Source organism: Squalius cephalus, assembly GCF_949319135.1.
Source record: "Squalius cephalus genome assembly, chromosome: 18".
NCBI classification, from domain to species: domain Eukaryota; kingdom Metazoa; phylum Chordata; class Actinopteri; order Cypriniformes; family Leuciscidae; genus Squalius; species Squalius cephalus.
Genome location: NC_137139.1, coordinates 22338684 through 22361963, shown reverse-complemented (window position 1 = coordinate 22361963; position 23280 = coordinate 22338684). Strand labels below are relative to the sequence as shown.

Genomic DNA, 23280 nt, shown 5'->3' with positions numbered 1-23280 from the left:
TCAAAATATGTGATCAGCAGATGAATAAAATCATCCAGGTTTGGAACAGCTTGAGGGAATAGGCTAAATGATGACATAATTTTCATTTTTGGGTGAACTAGCCCTTTTACTGAGAATAACTTTTTTTATTTTAAGGAGAATATAGGACAGCATACAGTGATATAAATTAAATTGCACACATTAAAATATTTTATAATAAAATATATTACAAAATGTATGTGAATATGACTTATATTGACTATCATGTGTGTGCAGGAACACTAAAGTGTCTGCATTGGCTCTTTTCCCCCCTCCTCTCTTCTGCAACCTCCTATTCTCGCCGATCGACCACACTAGGTGCAGTTGATGCCGAACTACGTATTTGTTTTATGATGCGCGTCGAGAAGGTACTAGAACTATTTCGATGTCATTTCCGGTGGAATATTCCAGTAAATCCTGCCTTTAAAAGGAGACGCGCTGAAAATGCGAACTGCGTTGTCTGTGACAGGTGCAGTCTATAGCCTAACATAAATGTCATCTTCGTCCATTAAAGGCCATAACTGTTTTTGGGGAACCACTGAATGTGAGTAAAATTAAAATACTGTGTCGTCGATATATAAATCCAGCAAAAGCCGTTATTTGTCGCTCGACTTTGAAGGTAAGTTTGTTTTCACATTATCGTGACATATCAAGTTTTAAAACTACATTTTGAGATGAGAGATACTTGTATTCTTGTTCATATAAGCAACGTAACAATATTGTTATATTAAATGCTTAATTTTAATGACTTGAAAATTCTGGATAGGGCAGAACAAGAATCAGAGTATATTCATTCAGTATATAACTTAATGTTTAGTACAGTGTGTCCGTAATAAAGTCAAATAAATGTAATGTAGGTGAGCGCAGAAAACCGATTGCAACTGGATAAGGATACAAGACAATAGCTGTCTGATGTAGAATACGCAGTTGTTTTTAGACTACAGCAATGAGATCGTGCAGTACCTGTTTATAGCCTATAGAAATGAGATCGCGCAGACAATGCGCATACGCAGCCTTTTCAATTGCAGAAGAATTGTGTATGTTTTAGCCACAAATGCCAATTTCTCAATGCTTGGGCTACTTAACCTTATTAATAAAGCATAATCATTCAGTTGTGAACTGGCAAGTGTAAGTTAGTTAACAACTTGTTAAATAACCAGACTTCCTCTTTAGTAAGGTTGAGACAGGTTTCTCCGTATGTAATTTATGGCGTTGTGCAACATACTTGTGGTCCTGAGGCAGGAGTCGAAGTGCGTTTGAATGGATCTCGGGCATGATCTCGGGGCGTGCGGTCCATATTAACTGCGAATGCTCTGCATACCCAAGCTATTCGTGGACTCTCATATGAGTATTAACACTATGAATGACTATAAATTCCCTCTTTTGAGGTGTACCATAAAGCTTACGTGATAGAATTTTGGTAATACGTATGTAACTGTCAGTCATTTATTTCCCAAACGATAGTGAGCGGATCCACACAACAGCTTTGGCGCCCACGCTCTGTTGTTATGCATCGTCATCATCGTCGTGCGCTCTCATTGGTTTGCTGGCATACGGGTATTTTATGCGTAGGGAAACTGTCAGCGAATCGCTCGCTCAAGCCAAGAGATGGTGCTCGCTGCAGAACACGAAATCCAGGGGGAGGAGTTGGATCCAGATCCAACTCCTCCCACCTTATATATATATATATATATATATATATATATATATATATATATATATATATATATATATATATATATATATACCTAAATAACGGCTCTGCCTAAACCTACCCATCTCCACCCCCTGATCCCTAAACCCACCCCTAAACCTACCAATCTCCACCCCTTAGATCTGGATCCAACTCCGCCCCCTGGATCTCGTGTACTGCAGTGAGGTGCTATTGCAAGCCAATAGGAAATGTGCTGTTGCAGCCAGATCTCAATCAACGAAAATCACAAATTAAACTATTTTCATAGCATTTCATTTTCTCTATAGTGATTTATGTTTTAACGGTTAAAAAAAGACAGACCTACTGTAAAGCAGACCTACTGTAACTATCCGAGGTTATTAATCGATAGTCTATGTGTTTATTAAAGTCATTGCATTATTTCAAATTGTTTTTTAAAGAGCACATTTTAATTTATTATACTTATATTTATTATAATTATATTTTACTTATTTTTTTTATAATATAGGCTACTAGTATTTATTAATTATATTATACTTTATATTTTAGTAACTTTTTATATTTTAAAAACTTTTTTATACTTATATTTTTAAATTCTTAATTAAAAAATACTTCCGGCATACATTTAAATTGACACCTGTCATTTATTTGTTATTTGTCGTCTCTAAATTAGATCGGAGTCTTTTGTGTGTCCTCAATTCTGGTTTTTACCTTAGACTGTAAAAAAACGATGGACGACGCCCCCTTCATTTTATTCCATTGGTGAAAACTGAAGCTGCCAAAGTCCTAATATGGCGCTGACATCTTGCGCAGATTTGGGACCTGCTTCTGCGCAGTAGTGAGCGCGGGACCCGAATCTGCACAGTAGTGAGCAGGAAGTAAAGCCGCGATATCAAGGTCCCGCCCTCACTCTCGCAGAAACCGTTAGTACAGTTTACTGCAGAACAACTCATTATGTCAGTGTGAAATAAACAGTTATGGACATGTAGAACTTAAAGCTGAAGCTCCAATCTCCTTTCGAAAATTGCCAAAAAAGTCTGTTGGTGCCTAAGTGACTACTACTTTTAGAGAAGCTGTCAATCATGATGTCGAATTCCCATTTTTAAAGCATCAAATAACTAACTAAAGAACAAACTTATTTAAAAAAACGAACACTTAAATTTACATCAGCGTGAAAAAGAAAACGACCTAAAATGACAGAAAACATCTTTGGAAAAAATTCATTTTAAGTGTAATTTGATTGTTTAGTTTCCATCGCGTTTAGACTTCATGGGGAGGTGGGCTTTATGACCTATACTGGGATCAGCCACCGGGGGGCGATCGAGACACTTTGGCTTCACTTTTCAGGACTTGTGCGGCACACTTGGTTTATACTCGCCGTGTGCGCGAAAAAAATTACGTCATTGCGGTGTGGGTGGTCTGTTCATGGAAACTTATTTCAAATAAACAATTTAAAAATAATTGTGACTTATCTCACAATTCTGACTTTTTTCTCACAATTGCGAGTTTACATTTCGCAATTCAGACTTTTTTTCTTTGCAATTGCAAATGTATATCTAGCAATTCTGACTTTATAATTCACAATTCAGTGGCTGAAACAAGCTTCCATAGTCGTGCCCGTTGATTGGCATTTTTTGTAACTTTGTGTGCGGCTCCGCTTCCGAAGATATACAACCTACCTTGCCAAGCAGGTATGTCTGTACTGCCATCTTACAGGCACCCAGTTTGAGGCATTGTCTAATTATCAAACCCATACGTGCTAATTTGCATTTAGTTCCAGAACAGAAATCTGAACATTTTAAAGCCAGGTTCAAAATTCTTGTATTATTAGAGTTTTTACAGAAGGGATTTTGGATATCTTTTATTATCACTCCAGAAATCAGAAATCATAATAAAAAGGTATATTTACACATGACACAATAATACATGTCATTCTCTTTTTGGTTTTGTTTCATCTCCATGTTTTCATGTCTTTTATTTTGAAGTTTTCCCATTGTCACGTTCTTGGTTTGTCATGTGATTACCTTGACCCCATCTTGTGATCCTTTCATTTGCTTCCCTAGTCTCATGTGTAATGTTCCGATTGGTTCCCTTGGTTCATGTGTCACGTTCTTATTGGTTTATTAGTTCATTGTGATCCGGTGTGTCTTAAGTCATTAATCTTTGTGTATATATAGCCCTCATGTTATCATTGCCTCTTGTCTAGCTTTGTTTTTGTAACCCGCTGTGGGTGAGTTTGTTTGGGCCCCTAGGGTCATTTTTAACCCGAAACTCATTATAATTTGTAAAAAATTTTAATTGAGTGTTCATCTTAGTGGTCCAAGACCGTAGGACTTTTGTCACACTTGAAACACAAATACACACCCAAAAATTTACTGGATTTGAGGAGTTTATGGTTATAAGACCCCCTTAGGAATGAATGGAATATGTGAGGAATGCTTCCGTATAGAAAAACAAAAAAATTGTTCAAAAATAAAACAAAAAATTTAATTTAAAGGTAAATAAAATAATTATAAAAACAATGCATTATAAAATAGAAAAATATTTTACAAAAAAAATGTTTTTATGGGCCAGATGTGCCATATGTCATTTTAGGGCTTCGGGTCATTTTGACCCGCAAAGGAAGGATGAATGTTAAATTCATGTTTTGCCTTCAAGTGGACATTATTACAGAAAGCCAGACAAAAGATATTTTTCGGCATGGACTAAATGACTTAATGAATTACCTAATGCCAGACAATACCCCTCACTGGACTTTGGCCAAGGACAATGACTGTGCACTCTTACTGAGCGGTTCTTCATTTACTGTGGAAGTTGTGGACACGGGGCCTCTCAATCCCACATTATCTACAACTCCAGAGTCTCGTCACGTCACGAGTGCTATGCCAGAGTCTCTTCACATCATGGCCGCCACGCCAGAGTTTCCAGACGTCATGGCTGTTCTTACACTGCCGCATACACGTCTTCAAGAGGTGGTGACTGCTACAGCTCCTCCAGAGGTGGCGGTGACCACCTGTGAACTAAGTCCCATGCTACGGCCACGGAGGCTGTTCCCAAACTCTCTGCCTGCACTGTTACAGCCAAGGAGGTAGTCCATGAACAAACTGTGCCCCATGCCATGGAGTCTGTCCATGTCTGCTCTGTTACGCCCAGGTGGGTTGTCCATGTCTCTGCTCCGCCATGGCCTTCTGATCTGTGGGGGTCTTCTGCCCCTTTGCGGTGGTCTTCTGTGCAGCCACTGACTCTGTCCTGGTCTCTTGCACCATCGGCTTCGCCTTGGTGGCCTTTTGTTTTGCCTTGGTGGTCTACGGATCCAGGCCCGCCACTGCTCCACAGTCCATGGCCTCAGCCACTACTCCACAGTCCATGGCCTCAGCCACTACTCCACAGTCCATGGTCTCAGCCACTACTCCACGGTCCTTGGTCTCAGCCACTGCTCCACGGTCCTTGGTCCATGGTCTCAGCCACTACTCCACGGTCCATGGTCTCAGCCACTGCTCCACGGTCCTTGGTCTCAGCCACTGCTCCACGGTCCTTGGTCTCAGCCAATACTCCACGGTCCTTTGTCTCAGCCACTGCTCCATGGCCTAGGCCCGACACTGTTCCACGATCAAGGCCATGACCCAGGTCCTTTTTCTCTTCACGGGCCGGTTTTGATTGGTTCCCTTGGTTCATGTGTCAATTTCTTATTGGTTTATTGGTTCATTGTGTTCAGGTGTGTCTTAAGTCATTAGCCTTTGTGTATACAGTAAAGCCCTCATGTTATCATTGTCTCTTGTCTAGCTTTGTCTTTGTAACCCGCTGTTGGTGAGTTTGTTTTGTCCATGCTCAAGTTTATGTTCATGTTTCAAGTCAGGTCTTTGTTTATTTTGTATTTTGTTCATGTTTAATTTGAAATAAACTGCACGTATGGGTTCTCACTTCAACTTGCCTTTAGTGGACATTTGTTACTAAATGAACAAACCTTTTGTAAAAACCTATATAGATAACCTTTTTTTTTTTTGTATGTAAGTGGTATTGAAGTGGAGAATTTTGGCTCAGTGCATGAGGGGAAAAATAGGCTAGCTTTTCAAGATATGTATTGTAATTCAAATCTACAGATGCAAATAGATAAAGTACTAAAATAAAAACAATTAAATGTCTTAGATGCTTTCTTTCCTCAAGTCTGAAAGAAGACATGTTATAGAATTAGCCCAAAAATATCTAAATTGACCAGCACAAGAAAAACAATGGTTGTTCTTGCCTTAAGTGGGGGTCTTTAAGAGTGCAATTGGCACACACACACACCATGTTACAATATTACATAATACAGTGGTGTGTCTTGGTGGGCTGGTCTACCTGTTAGGCAAGACTTGAAAGCACACAATACACTCTGTTTTTTGCTGTAATCCATGATATTATGTTGTTCTTATTGCCATATGTTAAAGCTGCTTTTCTTATGTGGTTTAGTTGCAGTGCTGTTTGACTTGGAGAAATTTGGAGACCATCATGATCCTTCTGACTCCTACATCTGGTATGTAGATTAATCAATCAGTATATATAAAACATTGGTACATGTCATTTCTGCTCCCTCCACAGATAAGAATATGGCTGTTTGTTATGTTTGGAATTGTTAATAATGAGTGGCATTAGCTTTTTTTCTGCAGTCAGTAATGGTTGGCACAGGCCTGGACTTTCTCATATGGTGAGGACAGCTCTGGAGCTTTAGAGGCTAGGTTCACTTTAACTCAGTATCTTGAGCTGGATTTAAGACCATTTTGACTGTTTATTCATCACCAATAGTAGTTTCTTAGTGGTTGGCTCATATGTCTGTTATTTAAAAACATATGGGCTATTATTTTGCATGACTTATGGTAGTATTTGTCCTGAAGTTGCTTATACTTTTTAACTTGCCTATTTACACAGGTTCAGTTACGCAACTGAAGTGATGTGCTACCTACGGACAGTATTAGACAGTATTAGTGTTCTAGAAACAGATAAACGTTAATCCTGTCAATCCGGGCTTCTGTCACATGGAGCAGAGGAACTAGGCATGCAAGAATACCTTTGGTAATGGCTACGTGGGGTCTTTTAGCAAAAGTTAGTTGATATGCTCTTTGATATTCATGTCAATTGTTAAGATTACACTGCCACAACAAAAAGGAGGTATTTTCCTTGCTTCAACTCATCCCTTTAGACTTCGGACTAATTTCTAGTTCTTTTTCTAGGTAATATGTAATTTTAGCTTTCGTACTATCTATCCAGTTTTATCTAAAGGTCCATAAACAGGAAGCTAATATAATTCTGTATCTCACTTATCTTAAAGTGCCCCTATTATGCTGTTTTAAAGGTTCCTAATTTTGTTTTTAAGGTCTCCTACAATAGGTTTACATCCATCCAAGTTCAGAAAACACTTTCATATTCTCATAATATTGCTCATCACCTCATTTTTCAAAGAGTCTGAAACAATTTGTTCGAAGATTCAGTCTCTCGAAACCACAAGCCTACTCTGCTCTGATTGGTCAGATGGCCCAGTCTTGTTGTCATTTGTCTACCATTTACAGCACATGTCAGAAACGAAACGCCCCTTACCATATTTGAATTTCAACTCCGGAGGCTTCCTCAATCCTCTGCGATTTGTACAGACTGTAAGCACAGTATTAATGGCATTGATTTTACCTAATCAATTTGAGCCTGAGTCAGATGATGAAACATTGGAAGAACTAATTGATCAACCCAAACCTCCTTCACAAGAACGACTTGAGCATGACATTTCTCAGTGGTAAGTATTTACTAAGTCAGTATTAACAAGTGTATTTCCATCAACAAGCCGATGTGTATATTTCTAAGTGCACATGTGGGAACTGTATCATTAACTGTCAATAACGGTACATACGTTAGCCGAGCACTAACGTGAATGACTGATGTAACATTACAGTTTGTAAACCAAAATCTCGCTTCATCCTTTATCATTACTCAAGGTAGTAAGAAATATTAATGTGCATTAATTGACACCATTTTAGGTAAAAGTGGGTCCACAGCTGAAAAAGCATAACTATTTCAGTAAGACAATGGGTCACATTCACTAAGCATGCATACGCACAAATTTGTGCGTGAAATCTGTGTACGAATGTTTTCACGAACAAATCATTATTCACCAAAAACATTTGTACTAAAATCTATTCTAAATGTGTGAAAAAATGAAGGAACAACTGAAACCACATGTACGCAAAAAGCACTTTCTCTGTGTGGCCTTATAATAGTGTTAAGAAGTTATATTTCATCTTAACACAATTGTTTAATTTATTCTATTCTATAAAATAATACAATAATTATAAATTATAATATTTATAATAAATAATAATTTAATTCCATCTTAAATATATTTTACAATATATGCAGTGAAAGAGTAAGAAAAGCTGCGTTAAAGCTTCAGTTAACTTTAGCTGCGTTAAAGTTTATCTGAATAATGCAGATTCGTGTACAGCTGGCTAATAAGAGGTCTGTAAACTGGGTCTGTATAAAAGGTGTTTATTGTATTTGAACTGGTTTTATGTATGACACACTTGGCTCGAGGATCTGTTGAGAGAGCGGCATATGTTTGAAGAGTGTCTAAAGGCTGTAAAGGAGTGGTTGTGCGGAAAGCCTTATATGGAGATAGTTTGGGCGTGTTTTATGCAAATGACTAACCTAGTACACGCGGCCACTCATTTAGAAGACTCCAAATTCACTAACATTAGAATGAGATTAAAAACAAAGTCATGTGCTCACGCACGTGTTGTGAATTAGGCAGAGATCTTTTGTGAGAAGTTAAAAATAATCAAATAAGAAATAATCCAATTATTAGTGAATGAGACCCATTAACTTGAGTTATCTGGTTAGCTGGTGCACTGGGCGTACACAATATAAAACACAAAACTACGTATTTTGAACACTAAGTAGGAAATCTATATACATCAATAATTAATCATACTTGCAGGTTGTGATTAAGAGGAGCAAGTTGGCGTTTTGCAAATCCCGAGTTGACCTCGCCGAGATTTGAGAAGCAGTCGTCATAAAATGACAGGAACACAACAAAAGGCTATACTGCTATGGTAATTTTAACCCCTGACTCTTCACATCCTCATCCTTTGAAAGTGTTTACAAAGAGAGTGCTTTAGCAGCACAGAAAACAGCATCTTCTCGACATGTCGACAACACAAACCAACTACAGTGTTTGAGGGCGGGTCAAAGTAGAAATTGTTCGTGGGCAGCCAATAAAGACCACTGGATGGCTTTATGCAAATTTGTTACATACAGGTACGTAAATATATGTTAATGGAAGTGAGACTGGAATTACAGACGACTCGTTTCGGCAGTTCAGAATCAATTCTTTCTTTTGGGAGACAACTTTATTTGTCATGCACTTTGATCTTTAAAACTTTGCAGACCTTTTACTTTCACAAACAGCTATATTACACAATACATTAAAAGGTAATATTCGAAAAAGCACAATAGGGGCACTTTAATATAAGAAATATAAGAAGGTGTTACTTTCAAAGTTTACTAAAACACTGTCATGCCACATTTCATCAGTTAGTCCAATACTAGTGTATTTTGCATCATTTTATGAGAGGCATTTAGTTTTTTGAAACTTATATAATTATTTTTCACATATAATAGGCCATGCTGATTTTAATTAAAATCTTTTTGCATATACATTTATTGTAAAAACTAAGTTACTTGAGACACTATTTGGTTGAACTATAATAGGTCTATACACTACTGTTTAAAAGTTTGGGGTCGGTAAGTCTCTAATGTTCACCAAGGCTGCATTTATTTATTTAAACATACAGTAATAAAGTAATATTAGGAAATATTATTGCGATATAAAATAATTGTTTTCTAAAATTTGATTTATTCCTGTGATGACAAAGCTGAATTTTCAGCAGCCATTACTCCAGTCTTCACTACCAATATAATTCATATTTACTTACTTTAAGTAGCTTTATTCATTTAAGGTTATGTTATTCTCAGTGGATATCTCACATTCTTTAATAACCTTTACAGACTTTACAGAAATCATTTGAACTAATTGCCTTAATATACAAACAAACATCAAGCTCTATGGTGAATTCTGTGTGTTGGCATGTGCTGTGTCTCATTGACTGTTTTCTTTCAGATGAAGAGTCGCTTGAAATCGACTGGCTTTGGAATCACATCAAGTTCAGGTTACAAAACACAATAGTAGGAACCCTTCCTTAAAGGTGAAGTGTGTGATTTAATCTTAGTTTAATATGCAGAAACGGCTATAATAAGCCTTTTTTTTTTTTTTTTTTTTCTTGATTCCCCCTAAAAATGTAAACACGGTGGTTTTGTGGCACTATCAAAACATCACTCTGTTGGTTTGAGCAGACAGACGTAGCAACATTGGCTCAACCAATGGTGTGGGTTTAAAGCAGAGCTATCTGTTTTGCTGACCAGTGGTAGACGGGGGATGTGTTTGTTTGCTAGTGACACAAAAATTACACACTTCACCTTTAAACCTTTTTAATGTCTTTGTGAATGCTATAGGCAATATTTTTTGTATTACTGAGCTTAAAATATTTACACGTAATGTGCATGCGTTCTTGCATGCTTCCCTCACCTAGAAAAGCAGCACATGCCAAAAAATGAAAGTTGACCTGCAAAGAACTTGTCATGCATACAAATGTTTGTGTCTTTTGTCATATAAAATCTGCAAATGCGGGACTTGAGCCTCCACAAGCATTCCAATGAAGATCTTTGATAGCATAATGACTGAAATGTGACAAATGATGATGTGAATTTCTCTAGCACAACACAAATTCAACCACTTGAGATGTTCATTTAGATTTTATGCCCACTGATTTGCTCCAACACAAAGACTTCTTTGTGTGACTTCATTGAAAATCACAGCAGTGTTCCAGTGGCAAAACAGTCTTGGTCACACTTAAAGAAAAGCACTAGAATTTTAACAAGTCTTTCTTGCTTATTTACCTGTTTTGACAACATTTTCTGTTACTTTTGTAGCACAGTGTGAACCTTTATAGCTATCATCTGTATAGTGTAACAATTTCAGTAGCTGGATGAAATTGTAATGGGTGCTTGAATGCAGTACAAAAACTAGTTGGTTAGTAAATGATTTATGAGAATGCTGCTTTAAGATTTGAATCTGCAGTGCACTGCATGATTGCCAGTTGTTGTGGGTGTGAGCAAGCATAACTTATTTTACAAAGACAGGCGTCTTGTTGTAAAAATGGTTATGTCAGCCATTTTTAATACTCCCTCAATCAACTGATTGCTGACCACTTTCTAAACACTGTAGTCAAAGCAACACCAGATTCTCTTATCCAAATGAACCAAACTCCAAACCGTCAATCGAACTCGGGTGCGCGCCAAAAGTACCTTAAAGGTTTAAAGATTTTTTTATTATAAATAATTTAAATTCTATTTTAAATTTGTTTAAAGATTGTATTTGAACAAATTGCAGTGTAGTGTAAACAAAACCTTTTTTCCAAAGCTTCAGTTTTAGAGGGCTAATGGTTGTAGATCATGTGATGTTTGAATTGAACTCCAGTAATGTTCTTTCCCAAAACATCTTTCTATTTTCTGTTAATGTGTAATTTGCTATGGTAATAGTGCTTTGTGGTTTCAGTGCACAGGGATGAACAGTCATTTGTAATCACATTTGGTTGTTTTGATCATATCATTCAAGTGAGCAAGAGTTTCTTTCTTCGGGTAAATGTCTTTTATTTTACCTCATCATATCGTTTAGAATGTCATAATTATTGTCTAATTGAAATGACAAATATTGTCCAGTGCTTGTTTCCCCCCCCCCCCCCCCCCCATTACATAAATGTTTATTTTTTTTATGAAAATGTTAATACTGCAATGATTATAGTTAGCCCATCCAACTGAGGTAGAGACAAGTGTGGTAGAGATTCAGGTGGACCCGATGAGCCGAAGACCCAGGGCGACGCTGCTGTACTGGAGGGTCGAGGCAGAACTTCAAGCTTGCAGGACCTAGATGGAGACGGGGCCTCGGCAGACAGTGGTGGAGCCGGAGAGAAGGAAGAACCTGGTGGAGCCAAAGGGTTAGAGGGACAAAGCGTAGCTGGAGGACTGGGAGTCCGTGACGCAACCAGGGTGATGACTGACAAAGGCAGAGCCAGAGGGATGAGGGAGCCTGGCAGAGCTTGAGGGATTACGGCCACGGTGGAGCCAAGGGAGCGTGGAGCCAATGGGTCGACTGGGCAAAATGAATTCCAGGGCTCTGAGGCTTGAAGTGGAGCCAAGGGATTGACCACAACGACACAGACTTGGTGCTGGGCGAGGAAACTACAGCAACAATGAAGGAGACTTGGAACTGGCTGACTGGCTGCTTTCACATTCTTCAATAGTAACACTAGGTGTCGAATTCATCACATTCACCACTGGACGTCTGGAGTATGTGCGGGGCTCTACTCCATGCCCTCATACGCTATTAATACTACCACAGGCACGGACACAGGGATCGGCTCTCACACCTGACCAGACTCCTTTTCCAGCTTGAGCTTCGGGACGACTGTGGCCTCAAGAGTACACTCATATGGGATTGAGTGGATTTTGGGCGCTGGCGATGAGTAATCCTCCTCTTACTCACAGATGATGAATGGGGCATCCACACTGAAGTGGCACCCAGTTAACAAATTCTTGAAAATTGCTTTCTTTTTCTCACTGAGCCCTGCCCAGAAAAACACACAGGATGGCGTCGCCGTAGTGGATGAGATGGAGCAGGTCTTAGAATTCCTGTGTCTGTTCCTCAAGTGTCTGTTCCTCTCCCTGAGAAAGGATAAGGATTTGTACTGCCGCTAGATCCATTCTGCTGGGTTCCATCTTTCTGTCGCAATGAGGTTGATGCCGAGATGAGGAGATCGGGATCTATTTTCACCAGTTTCTTATTTATTAAAAAACTCAAAAAATAACAAAGGTACTCAGCATATACTGGAATCAAAAACCGTGAACAGAACAACCTTCTAACAGCAATGAAGACGGAACCAAGACTAACTGAAAACAGACTCAATATATATACTAACACAAACCAATGAGCAAAATGAGAAACCGGTGCAGTGCATAATCAATCAATGAAAAACCAGGGTGACATACACTTACACAGGCAACAGAACAGAAAACCAACTCAGAATACAACTCAAACAAAACTCAAACTCAGATCAAACGTATTTGATCAGAGTATTGAACAGACGTATTATTTCATATAATTATACTATTTATTACATAATTATATTGTTTTATTATTCACATAATAATATGAATACAAAGGTTGTTTTTTAACAAATATGGCTTCAACACTTTTTGCAATAAGTGAGAATCATTTGTGGTCCTCTATTTAATGTTAAAAATACTGTTAATATGTTTTAGAGAGGATAAGTGAATAATTACAAGAATCACATGTTTAGACTATGGAGGAACTTGCCCTTTAGAGTTAGTTAGCAGATATTTTAAATAAAGTTTAACTAGTTGACTTCAGTTAAATTCATTCAATTCACACTTTAATATATTTTTATGTAACAGAGCTCTTCAAACATGCACTGAACTCGCTGTTGTGTAATTGTTCATGTTTTTTTGTTGTTGTTTTTTTTGGTAGCCTTTTTCCAGGACGCTAACAAACTGCTTCTAAACGAACAGGCTAACTGGGTGCATCTAAAGGAGTTTGCCCGAAAAAATGCTGCCAACTCTCTTTCTGTTGCCAACATGCTCATGGGCATGGCCTCAATCCTCTGCAGTCTCAACGGGTATGCATTCATGCTTTTGATTTGTACTTAACAGATAAAATCAAATGCATAAATAAACATATATTTTGAGAAATCTATTTGACTAGGTGACAATTCATTATGGGAATGTTGTTAAAGTAGAAGGAAGTTTAAGGGATTTCAGCCAGCAGACGAAAAAAAGTTTGATCTTAAATTTAGTTTAATCTCTTTGACTTACTTGTTGTTTTGTGCTTTCTTTCTTTATGTCCATGTTTTTCACAGCCATCATCATGCGGCCTGCTGGCTGGTTCTGATCGGTTACCTGCTGGATTTAGCAGATGGAGCGGTTGCTAGGCAACTGAATGCGTGTTCTGCACTGGGTGAGTAGTGTTGAGTTTTATTAAGTACAAGTGAGTGGGCCCAGGAGTGAGTCTTTTTGCTTTAGATGCTTTTATCTTCAGTCCCCTTATCAAGAAATAAAATGAAGGGAAGGAATAAATGATCAATTTAATAATTCAAACATAAACATGTAAAGAAAAGAAGTTGTAAAATTATATTTTGAAAAGCAATTTAAAATTTTGTTATTTAATTTAACAACATTTTGATACAGTGTACACAAGGAAACAAAGCAACGTTTCTCCAGGACCACAGTTCTACATAAAAACAACACCAGACTACAAGACTGGACCAGACAAATACAGATTAAAGTAAATTATATAAACTACTAAAAACACTAGAAAGGACTTGAACTAGGGCTGTAAAATCGATTAATCGTGATTATAAATTTAAATGAGTCAATATCTTCCAGAATGTGTTTTAGTCTTACCCTGATTCACAACAGTAAACCTATAATAAGTGTTTATATTTTAGACCTGACAGGATGGTTTTGCGGGATATTGCTTATGTACATCACTCTCGTCACATCTGTAAATAGAGAAAAGTATCTTCAGCTTCAAGGTACACTGTGTAGGAATTTCTGCCATCTAGTGGTGAAATTGTATTTTGCATTCAAACGAATAGTGCTCTCTAGCGCCTCGCTTTTTCAAATGCGTGTTGCAACTACGGTAGCCAATATGTACCAAGACGCTATGACAACATGTCTTCCAATAGCACTTCATCGTGTTTTCTTTCGTGTGACGAGGTTCGTTATTTCAAACAAATTGCAACTTGACACACAACGAACAAACAAATGTTACAGTATGAATCACATGCATGAAATGCAACCCTTATTACATCAAACATAGCCTATGCTGCTACTCATCAAAGAGCCTGTTTAGCTTTTAACTATACATGTTCTACTGTTATGCTGCCTATATAATAAAGTACACAACCAAGCAATGAAAAAAAGCTTGTAATTTAGACCGTAACATTGACTTACCTGTCGAGAAGAAAGCAGGCAACTTCAGCGTCCCTTTCGAGGTCTTTCTCCTTCATTAGCTCTTTCTACCTGGAAAAAGCTATCCCGACATTAACCCTCGTTTTTTGAAACGTGAACCCTCTCACTGATCTCCTTGTCCGTTTCATCTGGTTTCAGTCACGTGACGAAAACGCGTTGTGGAAACGCGTTGAGGTAGCCTAGTGCTTTTTGTCCCTCTCTGATATTATAGTTTTTCAAGATGGCGGAACGACATGGAAGCCTCCATGGACTTGCCCGTCCCATGTAAATAAAGATAAGAAATTCTTTGCTAACGAGGATAAGTCAGATCATTAGCAGAGGTCATTTTACACCAATGAGGACATGTTTATGAGTAAACACATTGATTTCAGCTAATAAAATACTTAAACTACACAGTGTACCTTTAACTTGTGAGTGGCATAGGTTAGTTGTCACAACAAGCGAGAAAGTTTGACATGGAGCACACTAAAGAATCTGCTGGCAAAAAGAAAATGTGACAGAGCTCATAATAAAAAAATACTTTGGCTTGGCTTTTCAGAGATGGCGAGAACTGAGGGATTTGAAATATTGTGAAAAGAACTCTTAACAGAGTTCATTGTAAATCGTTCTAAAGCGTACACACATGGATTTGTTCTTAACATCGTTCTTACGTTATTGAATTTGGAGTATTCTAAATGAGCGACCACATGCCCAAGGTTATAAATCATAAAACATGCTCAAACCATGCCCATATAAGGGCTTTCCACACACCCTTTCCTTTCATCACTCTCAACAAACATGACACTCTCAAGTATGCTATCGCATAATAGCACGCGTAACAAGAACCTCGATAATAGTAAACCCCTTTAATACACACCTAGATTACAGACCTCTGATTTGTTCACGAAAATGTTTGTATGCAGATTTCCCCCACAAAAACAAAACAAAAAAACAAGCAGGTTTTCTCTTTCAAACCACGAAACCTTGCCAGCTCTGTAGTGGGAAACCAGTGGATTGTGCAGGTGGTCACGTCCACCCAGCTGCCTGAAATAGCTCCGCAATGCCCTCACAATGCCAAGTCACTTGTACTCTTGAGCTGCTTACTGTTGTCGCTCTGTTGTTCTGCATGACCTCACTAATGGTTGTTGTTTTGCCTCCCTTTTATGGCAATTGAACAGTTCGTTTGTGATGAAGCAGCCTAATTCAGGGGGATCATGTTCTGATTGTTTGTTTTATCCCGATGCTTTGGACCACCAACATATTTGACATTGCTCAAATTGTTGACCACGGAATTGGAATACCAGTCCACTTGTTTGGACACACACTCAAATGTTCCAACCTGGTGAAAACATGCCCCCACCTCTCTAGATAAAGAAACTTCTAAATGTTGTTTATAGATGATGATAATGAGCTTTTTTGGACTGGCATGAAGATTTATCTCTGTTTCTCTTTTCAGATTGTATTAATAGTTTAATTAATAGTTTAGTGCATTAATAGGAATGGAACGGATGGTCGACTGGTAATCCAACAACAGAATAATCGATTAGCATCACAATAACTGTCAGCACAAGTGATGGGAAGTCCACTCATTTCCGTCAATCAGTTTGTAGCAAGGTTAGTGTTCAGGGAAGAAGGAGGCGGGAACCGGCGAATGTTCCACATAACTTTAATTAATAAATAAACAAACACAAAACTAAAGTAAAGCAGCAGCCCCTCATGGACGCCTGCTGCACAAACATAACAAAACACAATGTAAACCAGGCCAGGCCTGGTCCTCTATCGTCCTTCACTGCTGTCACTCCTTTTATCCTCTCAGAGCTCCTCCTTGAGACACTCGAGGCGCATTAGCAATCACGCCACCGGCCTCGCTCCATTCCCATGGCTCTCGGCCCCGCACTGCTTGCCAAACAGTTCTTTAAAAGAAAATGATTCAGCAACTCTAAATGAAGTTTATTTAAAGTTCTGGAGGAGCACGTTCAGGTAATCAACCAATCAGCAGCACAAGAGGAAGCCGGTATATATAGCCGTCCCTCACCTCTGTCCCGCATCAGTTTCACAGCATCCCTCCACCACCCCATCACCTCACACTTGGCTGGTTTCTATCCCAGTCAAGGATGGGGAGCACTCTGGGTTCAGCCAAAATCTGGTCTCAGAGCCCTCCCCTGGACAGCATGCCAAATAAGCATAATTTACTATATATTATTTCATGTACGTGTGAACTCGTGAAATTAAATAAGTTTTAAGCCAATGAGTGCTGAACTGTGATGCCAGTAACTCGTTTCCACATCACGCTTTGAACCGTAGTGCCTGGCTGTTACAAACTGTGAGCCAAAACTTGGGATTTTGGCATGTCAGCTAGTCCTAGCCTCAGATGTCATGCCCACAGACCATTGGCTGAACGTCTGATGCATAAGGCACACAAAATGGGAAACAATTCGGGAGTTTCAAAGTCATTATCTGATTGGTTGAATTCTAGGGGATTTCCGGGAGACGTGTGCGTCACGTTCTTTAACGGTCTGCCTGGAAACAAAGCCATCGTGACACCCTTATGGAAGGAAAAAGCTGTCATATTTACAACTGACACAATGAGTGCATAACAGGATCAACTAAATGCTGGATTTTCAAAAGTATATGTATATAATTTATTAGATGCACCGCAGTCTGTTATTGTAGGGGACAGTGTCTTGTGCATTGAATGTTGCGTTTTCGAGATGCAACAATGTGTTTTTTTGTTTTGTTTTTTACTGCAGGAGCGAAGTTGGATGATTTTGCTGATTTCACAACATTTGGAATCGCAACATCTCTCATCTTAAGGACATCCAGTCTACTGGATAACATCCTGTGCATGTTGTATGTGCTGTCTGTATTTACTCGTCTCTGCTTCTTCTCTAGTGGTGAGGAACTTCCACCATGATTGTTTACATAAAATACATACATAACACACAACTTTTGTCTTTAGCTGAACCATTCTGTTTGCCAACCCAAGAGAAATCTCGCTCACATATAATGATTAAAAAAAACAAAAAAACAATTACCACTTTTATTCAGCAAGGATGCAACCAAATTGATCATAAGTGACAGCTAACGCATGTAATGTTACAAAAGATTTCTATTTCAAATAAATCCTGTTCTTTTGAACTTTATATTCAAATAATCCTGAAAAAAAAGTATCACTAAATTGATAGTAAGAAATCAGCATGTTAGAATGATTTCTAAAGGATCGTGTGACACTGAAGACTGGAGTAATGATGCTGAAAATTCAGCGTTGCCATCACACGAATAAATTACAAGTAAAGTAGAAAACATTTCGTTCACAATATTACTGTTTTTACTGTATTTTTGATCAACTGCAGCCTTGGTGAGCATAAGAGACTTCTTTCAAAAACTTCCAAACTTTTGAACGGTATATATATCCCTATAAAAAGTGGCTGTCAGTTAGAGATGTGTCTGCTGTTTTCCGCAGGAATCCCGTTCATGTACCGTGGCCTACCATGCATCTACTCCTCTGCCATCCTAGTGTGTGTTTCTCTGCTGACTGGAGGAAATATGGCAGTACTGAGAATCTTAGCAGTGGCCATGATTATCTTCATGGTCAGTCAGAACTTCTACCCTCATGACAGAGTACTGGAGTCTCAGGCCTGGAAGAAGGTGGTCTACATCGGAGGTAAAGCCAATAACCAATAAATGACTAGCTATTAATAAATTAAAGTTCTACACTTTTGTTTAAATGAATAAAAGGCAAAAGAATGAATTAGGCATTACAACATTGTATTAAAATGAATATTCATTTAGAGATTTGCTAAAGGTTACATGATGTAAATGTAATTTAAATTGTGGGTGTTCAGCTTAAAAATAGGAAAATTAGCATGTACATTTAAATATTTACCAATTTTTACCAAATAATTGCATACATTTTTTTTCTCTCTGTTTAGGAATTGCCATGGTGTTTTGCTCCTCCTTCCCTCCAGCTTGTGTTTACTACTTGTTATGGTCAGTTTCCTACATACTGTTTCCAACAACCCTTTGGAGCTGCAAAGTGTAAAAGGGGTAATGAGGCTCATTCGACAGAGAACCCCTTGTGCTTCTGCAAAGAAAAATCAAACCAATTTAGAAAATCAGAAAAATCACTTTTTGTTTTGAGGTGATGAGCTTCATGAAATCTACATGATCTACAATAGGAGACCTACAGTACGGACATTATGATTGCTGCTGTTGTTTCATCGCTAAGGACGAGAAATGCTCTTTGCCTCTGCTTCACACATATTGTCATGTGTTTGAAGGTCATGTTGACACAGACACAGTAGATGGTCTCTAATACACTACGTGTGGTGTTTGTTGCACAGTTCAGCCTGACTGATTTAAATCTGAAAAGGCAAGAAGCAGAGTAGAGATTGTCAAATTTGCTGTGGAATTTATAATTGTAGAATTATGCTTATTATTATTATTATTTTTAAATTTTGGTTATTGTTTAAGAGACTGATCCGGAAAAGACAACTCAACTCTTAATCATAATCATATTTTCTGCTTTCTTTATTCTGATTACATTGCCCTTTTTAAAATAAATACCATAAGGGAATTTTATGCATATGATCTGTGTCATTTCATGTACAAAACAAAACAAAACAAAAACACTACAGTATGAAAAAGTAGTGGCTCATGTAGTTTATCTGGTGCCTGGTTCATGTGTGACTTTGATCAACACTTTATGTCCCATATAATATTAGCTAGGCCTTTTAAAACAAATGCCTCAAATATGAAGAATGTGGCAGTTGGTTTAATTTTGATAAATGAGTTTATCTGTATCAGTTGGCCTCTGTTTTAAGGGGTCCTGCTTTCTGACTCGGTAATCAGTAATTACTTGTTTAGCAAGTGATCTTCCATTGGATTTGCTATGTACTGTTCACAGGTTCAATGGGAGATTGTTATCCTGCAACATAACAGTATTTAGGCATTATTTTGTGTTTTGTGCACCACTTGTGGTTACTTTTTATTAAAACTTAGTTGGTGTTAAAAAGAAAATGTCTTTGTGTTTTTTAAAGGTCTATCTGTAAAGGATTTGGATGGTATACACCCTACCATGGTATCTATTTCCATCAAAATAGTGCAGTACTTTTACTGCTGTACAACAGCAAAAAGCAGTAATTAGAAATTTAGTAAATCAAATTAAGTTAAACCCATTCTCTTAAGATTATGTAATGTGACAGAAAAAAGGTCGTTTAACTAAGTTATTCTAATGGTAAAATCTCACTTGAATTGTCAAAACATTTACATGTATCAATTTAGCAGACACTTTTATTCAAAATAGGCAGGCAGTCACATGAAAATTGTTGTAAGACGTACAAAAGAAAAAGCTTATAGATGAAGGTGAAACACTGAAACCAGAGACAGCTAGAAAAAAATACTCAGGCCTTTTTACTTAATACTGTAGACTGAAAAATAGTATTTTAAAACATTAAGTAATAAGTACACCTATACTGGGCTATCGTTTCTCTTTTAATACCCCTCGCGACAGTTACTAAAACAATAAAACTGTCGTAACGTCGCATTAGATAAATAAATAACATGCCATTAGCCATCCCTTTAATCAAAAACAGAAATTAAAATGACAAAGATTCTGAAAGTACTTTCTGATTTTACATTAGTAGCAATAATATATTTAGCCTCATTAATAATATATGTCGCCTCCTTCACGTTCATATTTGTCAATTCCGAGAAATAGGGCGACATCTAGTGACGTTCTGCTCGTCATGCCATGGCTAGACGAGACTCCGGTCTCTACAAACTAGCTGAAATTGACGTCAGTCTTAATGGAACTGAATTTATTGTGCTATTTTTACGCACTGCAGAAATGACAAATTGGAAATCCTCTGAATGTGTAGATCTCATTGACACTGAGGCAGTCCTGCAATCCTCCTGTACTCACAGATGTCCATTTGTTGTTCAGAGCGAAGCGGTTTTGTGTCAGCGAGGTACTTGTACGAGTCCAGAAGCCGAATAATGGCAGAATACACAGGCCGGTCCTTAAAGTTCCACATGCAGCAGTACTTTATTAAGTCATATCTGCAAGATATGCCAGATAATGTGAATTTTCAGATTTTCTTAAACACTTGCAGGTCATAGAGGAGCAAGACAACTATTTACATGGGCAATTAGTTAAAAAAAAAATGCGAAGACTTACAATGGGGCTCCACAGTTTTCTGGTCTTTTCATCTGGTAATGGGCTAAAGTGTTGGGCAGCACTTCAGACGGATCCAGGTCAGGATAGGGAGGAGACCCTTTCAAAAGAGAAGGAAGTTAAATATTTTGTTTGCCTCATATTATTTTTAATGAAAATGTTCAAAGTAACAACTGGTGTATTAATATTACCCAGGGTTATCATCTCATAAAGCAGGATTCCAAAAGACCATCTGAAAAAGTACGACAGCACGACTTAGAAATCATCAAATTATTAGCACATTGGTCAAAGCGCAGTATTTTTCAAGTTTTCAAAATTTCCTGATAGACTCACACATCACTCCTGTCTGTTATGGGAAGCCTCATTATCCGTTCTGGCGCCTGCCATTTTACAGGCACATTGACTTCTTGTTCCTTGTCCACCATCCTCATCTGGCGGCTCTTAAAAGCCCAATCCAATCCGGACACTTTGACAGAGAGTCCTGAACCAATCAACATGTTCCGGGCTGCAACATCCCCATGAATAATTCTGTGGTAGGAGTGTATGTAGTCCTAAGTAAAAATGAACAAATGATGTTAATGAACGTCATTTACTTGATTTATGCTCTATTAAGTATGAGTTTACAGGACATAAATGACTCACCAGACCGGCTGCTACCTGTTTAGCTGCTAGATAAACAGACATCTCTGAAAACACTTGGAAGTTATCACCTGCACCACATCTGTCCTGTTTAGAGAGAGAAGAAAAATGAGGGATGTGACTTAACCCATGTATATTCTTTGTCAACGTAGGTGTTTTTACTTCTCGAAGACTCCAGAGGAAATGCAGGAGGTTTCCTGGAAAGCTTGCCTCCAAAACCAGATACATGGGCGTCCGGCGTGTCTGACAGTATAACATCTTCACTACATTCTTGTGTTTGCTCACTGCTGCAAGGAAGAGGCCAAAATCCACAAATTCTGTAGCCTCCGATTGATCTGACCTGTCTGAAACAAGATATATCCAACATTTGCAGTCATTCAGTGTGACTGCAATCATAAATTCTACTATTTTATTTCTTCTTAAACAGCATGGTGGAGCAGAACTATGGACAACATTTCATTTAATTCTTAGAAGAAGCATTTCAGAATGATGGATTTGTGTTGTTATGTACCTTTAAGAGTTTTAATCACTACGGCAGTGGATGTGTTGTCTTGTTTTAGCTTAGCTGTGCAGATTGGCCCATAATGTCCCATCTGAAGCGGCTCAACCCCCTCCAGGGTGCACAGAGCAGGTATCTCCCATAGACCCAGAGCTCCCTGTGCAGGCCGCAGGGTCCCGACGCCTGTGTCCAATGGTACGGGCTCCCCTTCTGAAAGAGCAGATACTATTTCTCATGATTTGCCCTCAAATACTCAGGCTATCAAACTAAAAATGAACTTTATGCATCTGACATTTGAGTTCAAAGCGTTGCCTTATTTCACACACCATTTACGTTTGAAGATGAGCCTGTGATAACCTGAGCTGATGATCTTTTGGTAACGAAGCTCCATATTATCTGAGACACAACAATCAGGGTGCTGAGAGCCAGCAAGCTTGGGATAATGATGACCGCAAATGGACCTGATCCTTCTTCATCTGTCCATTCATACAAACACAAGGCAAAATACATTTGCTGAAAATGTCTGAAAACAAAGGTTAAAGCATTTAAAGTATGTCAGACGCAATAGTAAGTACTGAAAGAAAGGTGGACTCTTACGTACAACCGACTGGGCCAGAGCCAGATGAGCTGTTGTATTGGGCCTGTACAGCCATAAGGGGGTCTCTTTAACATTTCCAAAACAGGCTGAATAAAAGACATTAGCAAAATCATATGAATAGAAAGAACATATGTTATTAGAGATGAATTCCAAGAAATAATATCTAAACATCTCAACATATATTGTGAGTGCACGTGATCCTTACCTTACTGGAATAAAGGTGGAAAAGGAACTTTTAAAGAGGTTTCTGACTGCTTTTGGTAGCCTTTTTTGTTTGCCTCTTTCTGTTAGCATAAAGTCTGATTTTGACTTTCAGAGCAATGACCGTGAGGGTGACTGCCCCCCTCATTAATGATTAACTTAACTATAGAACCCTTATAACTGTTGCCAGGAGTGCAGTGTTTTTCTGAATTGCTGATTATTTTCACTCATCATTCTCTCTTGAAGTAGGGTAAAATGACGTGAGATGCACATAAAGATAGTGATGTCATTATATTATGTTGAATATCAAAGTTGTTTGTGTCTATTTGTTAACGAGAGATTTGTGGATATATTAATGTTTTTAGATTTGTGGA

At 38.2% G+C, this 23280-nt stretch overlaps 2 protein-coding genes across 27 annotated transcripts; one reads left to right on the top strand and one right to left on the bottom strand.

The window, feature by feature from the left end:
• Positions 1-325: 325 nt before the first annotated feature.
• On the top strand, positions 326-18867 carry tmem269 (transmembrane protein 269). 24 transcript variants are annotated; one of them, XM_079849126.1, is made up of 9 exons: positions 326-637; positions 6140-6203; positions 8649-8763; positions 9831-9879; positions 13314-13461; positions 13702-13799; positions 17545-17688; positions 18258-18458; positions 18727-18867. In XM_079849126.1, exons 3-9 carry the CDS (start codon positions 8761-8763, stop codon positions 18834-18836), a joined length of 753 nt encoding a protein of 250 aa, XP_079705252.1. In that variant the 5' UTR covers positions 326-637; positions 6140-6203; positions 8649-8760; the 3' UTR covers positions 18837-18867. The 24 variants fall into 24 exon arrangements, with proteins under 24 accessions (XP_079705252.1, XP_079705246.1, XP_079705236.1 ...); XM_079849113.1 differs by having other exon boundaries at positions 341-637; positions 13355-13461; XM_079849121.1 differs by having other exon boundaries at positions 438-562; positions 13355-13461.
• Positions 18868-18981: 114 nt separating this feature from the next.
• On the bottom strand, positions 18982-23027 carry LOC307145694 (tyrosine-protein kinase STYK1). 3 transcript variants are annotated; one of them, XM_079849107.1, is made up of 11 exons: positions 22911-23006; positions 22709-22791; positions 22434-22583; positions 22120-22317; positions 21771-21952; positions 21612-21695; positions 21303-21520; positions 21161-21201; positions 20973-21069; positions 20718-20854; positions 18982-19158 (listed from the first exon to the last, which is right to left on the bottom strand). In XM_079849107.1, exons 2-11 carry the CDS (start codon positions 22758-22760, stop codon positions 19139-19141), a joined length of 1179 nt encoding a protein of 392 aa, XP_079705233.1. In that variant the 5' UTR covers positions 22761-22791; positions 22911-23006; the 3' UTR covers positions 18982-19138. The 3 variants fall into 3 exon arrangements, with proteins under 3 accessions (XP_079705233.1, XP_079705232.1, XP_079705234.1); XM_079849106.1 differs by lacking the exon at positions 18982-19158 and having other exon boundaries at positions 19792-20854; positions 22911-23027; XM_079849108.1 differs by lacking the exon at positions 18982-19158 and having other exon boundaries at positions 19792-20854; positions 22465-22583.
• Positions 23028-23280: the final 253 nt, after the last annotated feature.

Coding starts and splice junctions, on each gene's coding strand:
- LOC307145694 (XM_079849106.1), bottom strand. CDS start 22,760: ATGGCTGTACAGGCCCAATACAACAGCTCATCTGGCTCTGGCCCAGTC. Junction 22,318..22,433: donor CTCATCTTCAAACGTAAATG/GTGTGTGAAATA, acceptor CTGCTCTTTCAG/AAGGGGAGCCCGTACCATTG. Junction 20,855..20,972: donor GAAAACTGTGGAGCCCCATT/GTAAGTCTTCGC, acceptor CATATCTTGCAG/ATATGACTTAATAAAGTACT.
- tmem269 (XM_079849127.1), top strand. CDS start 9,798: ATGTGCTGTGTCTCATTGACTGTTTTCTTTCAGATGAAGAGTCGCTTG. Junction 13,462..13,701: donor ATCCTCTGCAGTCTCAACGG/GTATGCATTCAT, acceptor TGTTTTTCACAG/CCATCATCATGCGGCCTGCT. Junction 18,459..18,726: donor GAAGGTGGTCTACATCGGAG/GTAAAGCCAATA, acceptor CTCTCTGTTTAG/GAATTGCCATGGTGTTTTGC.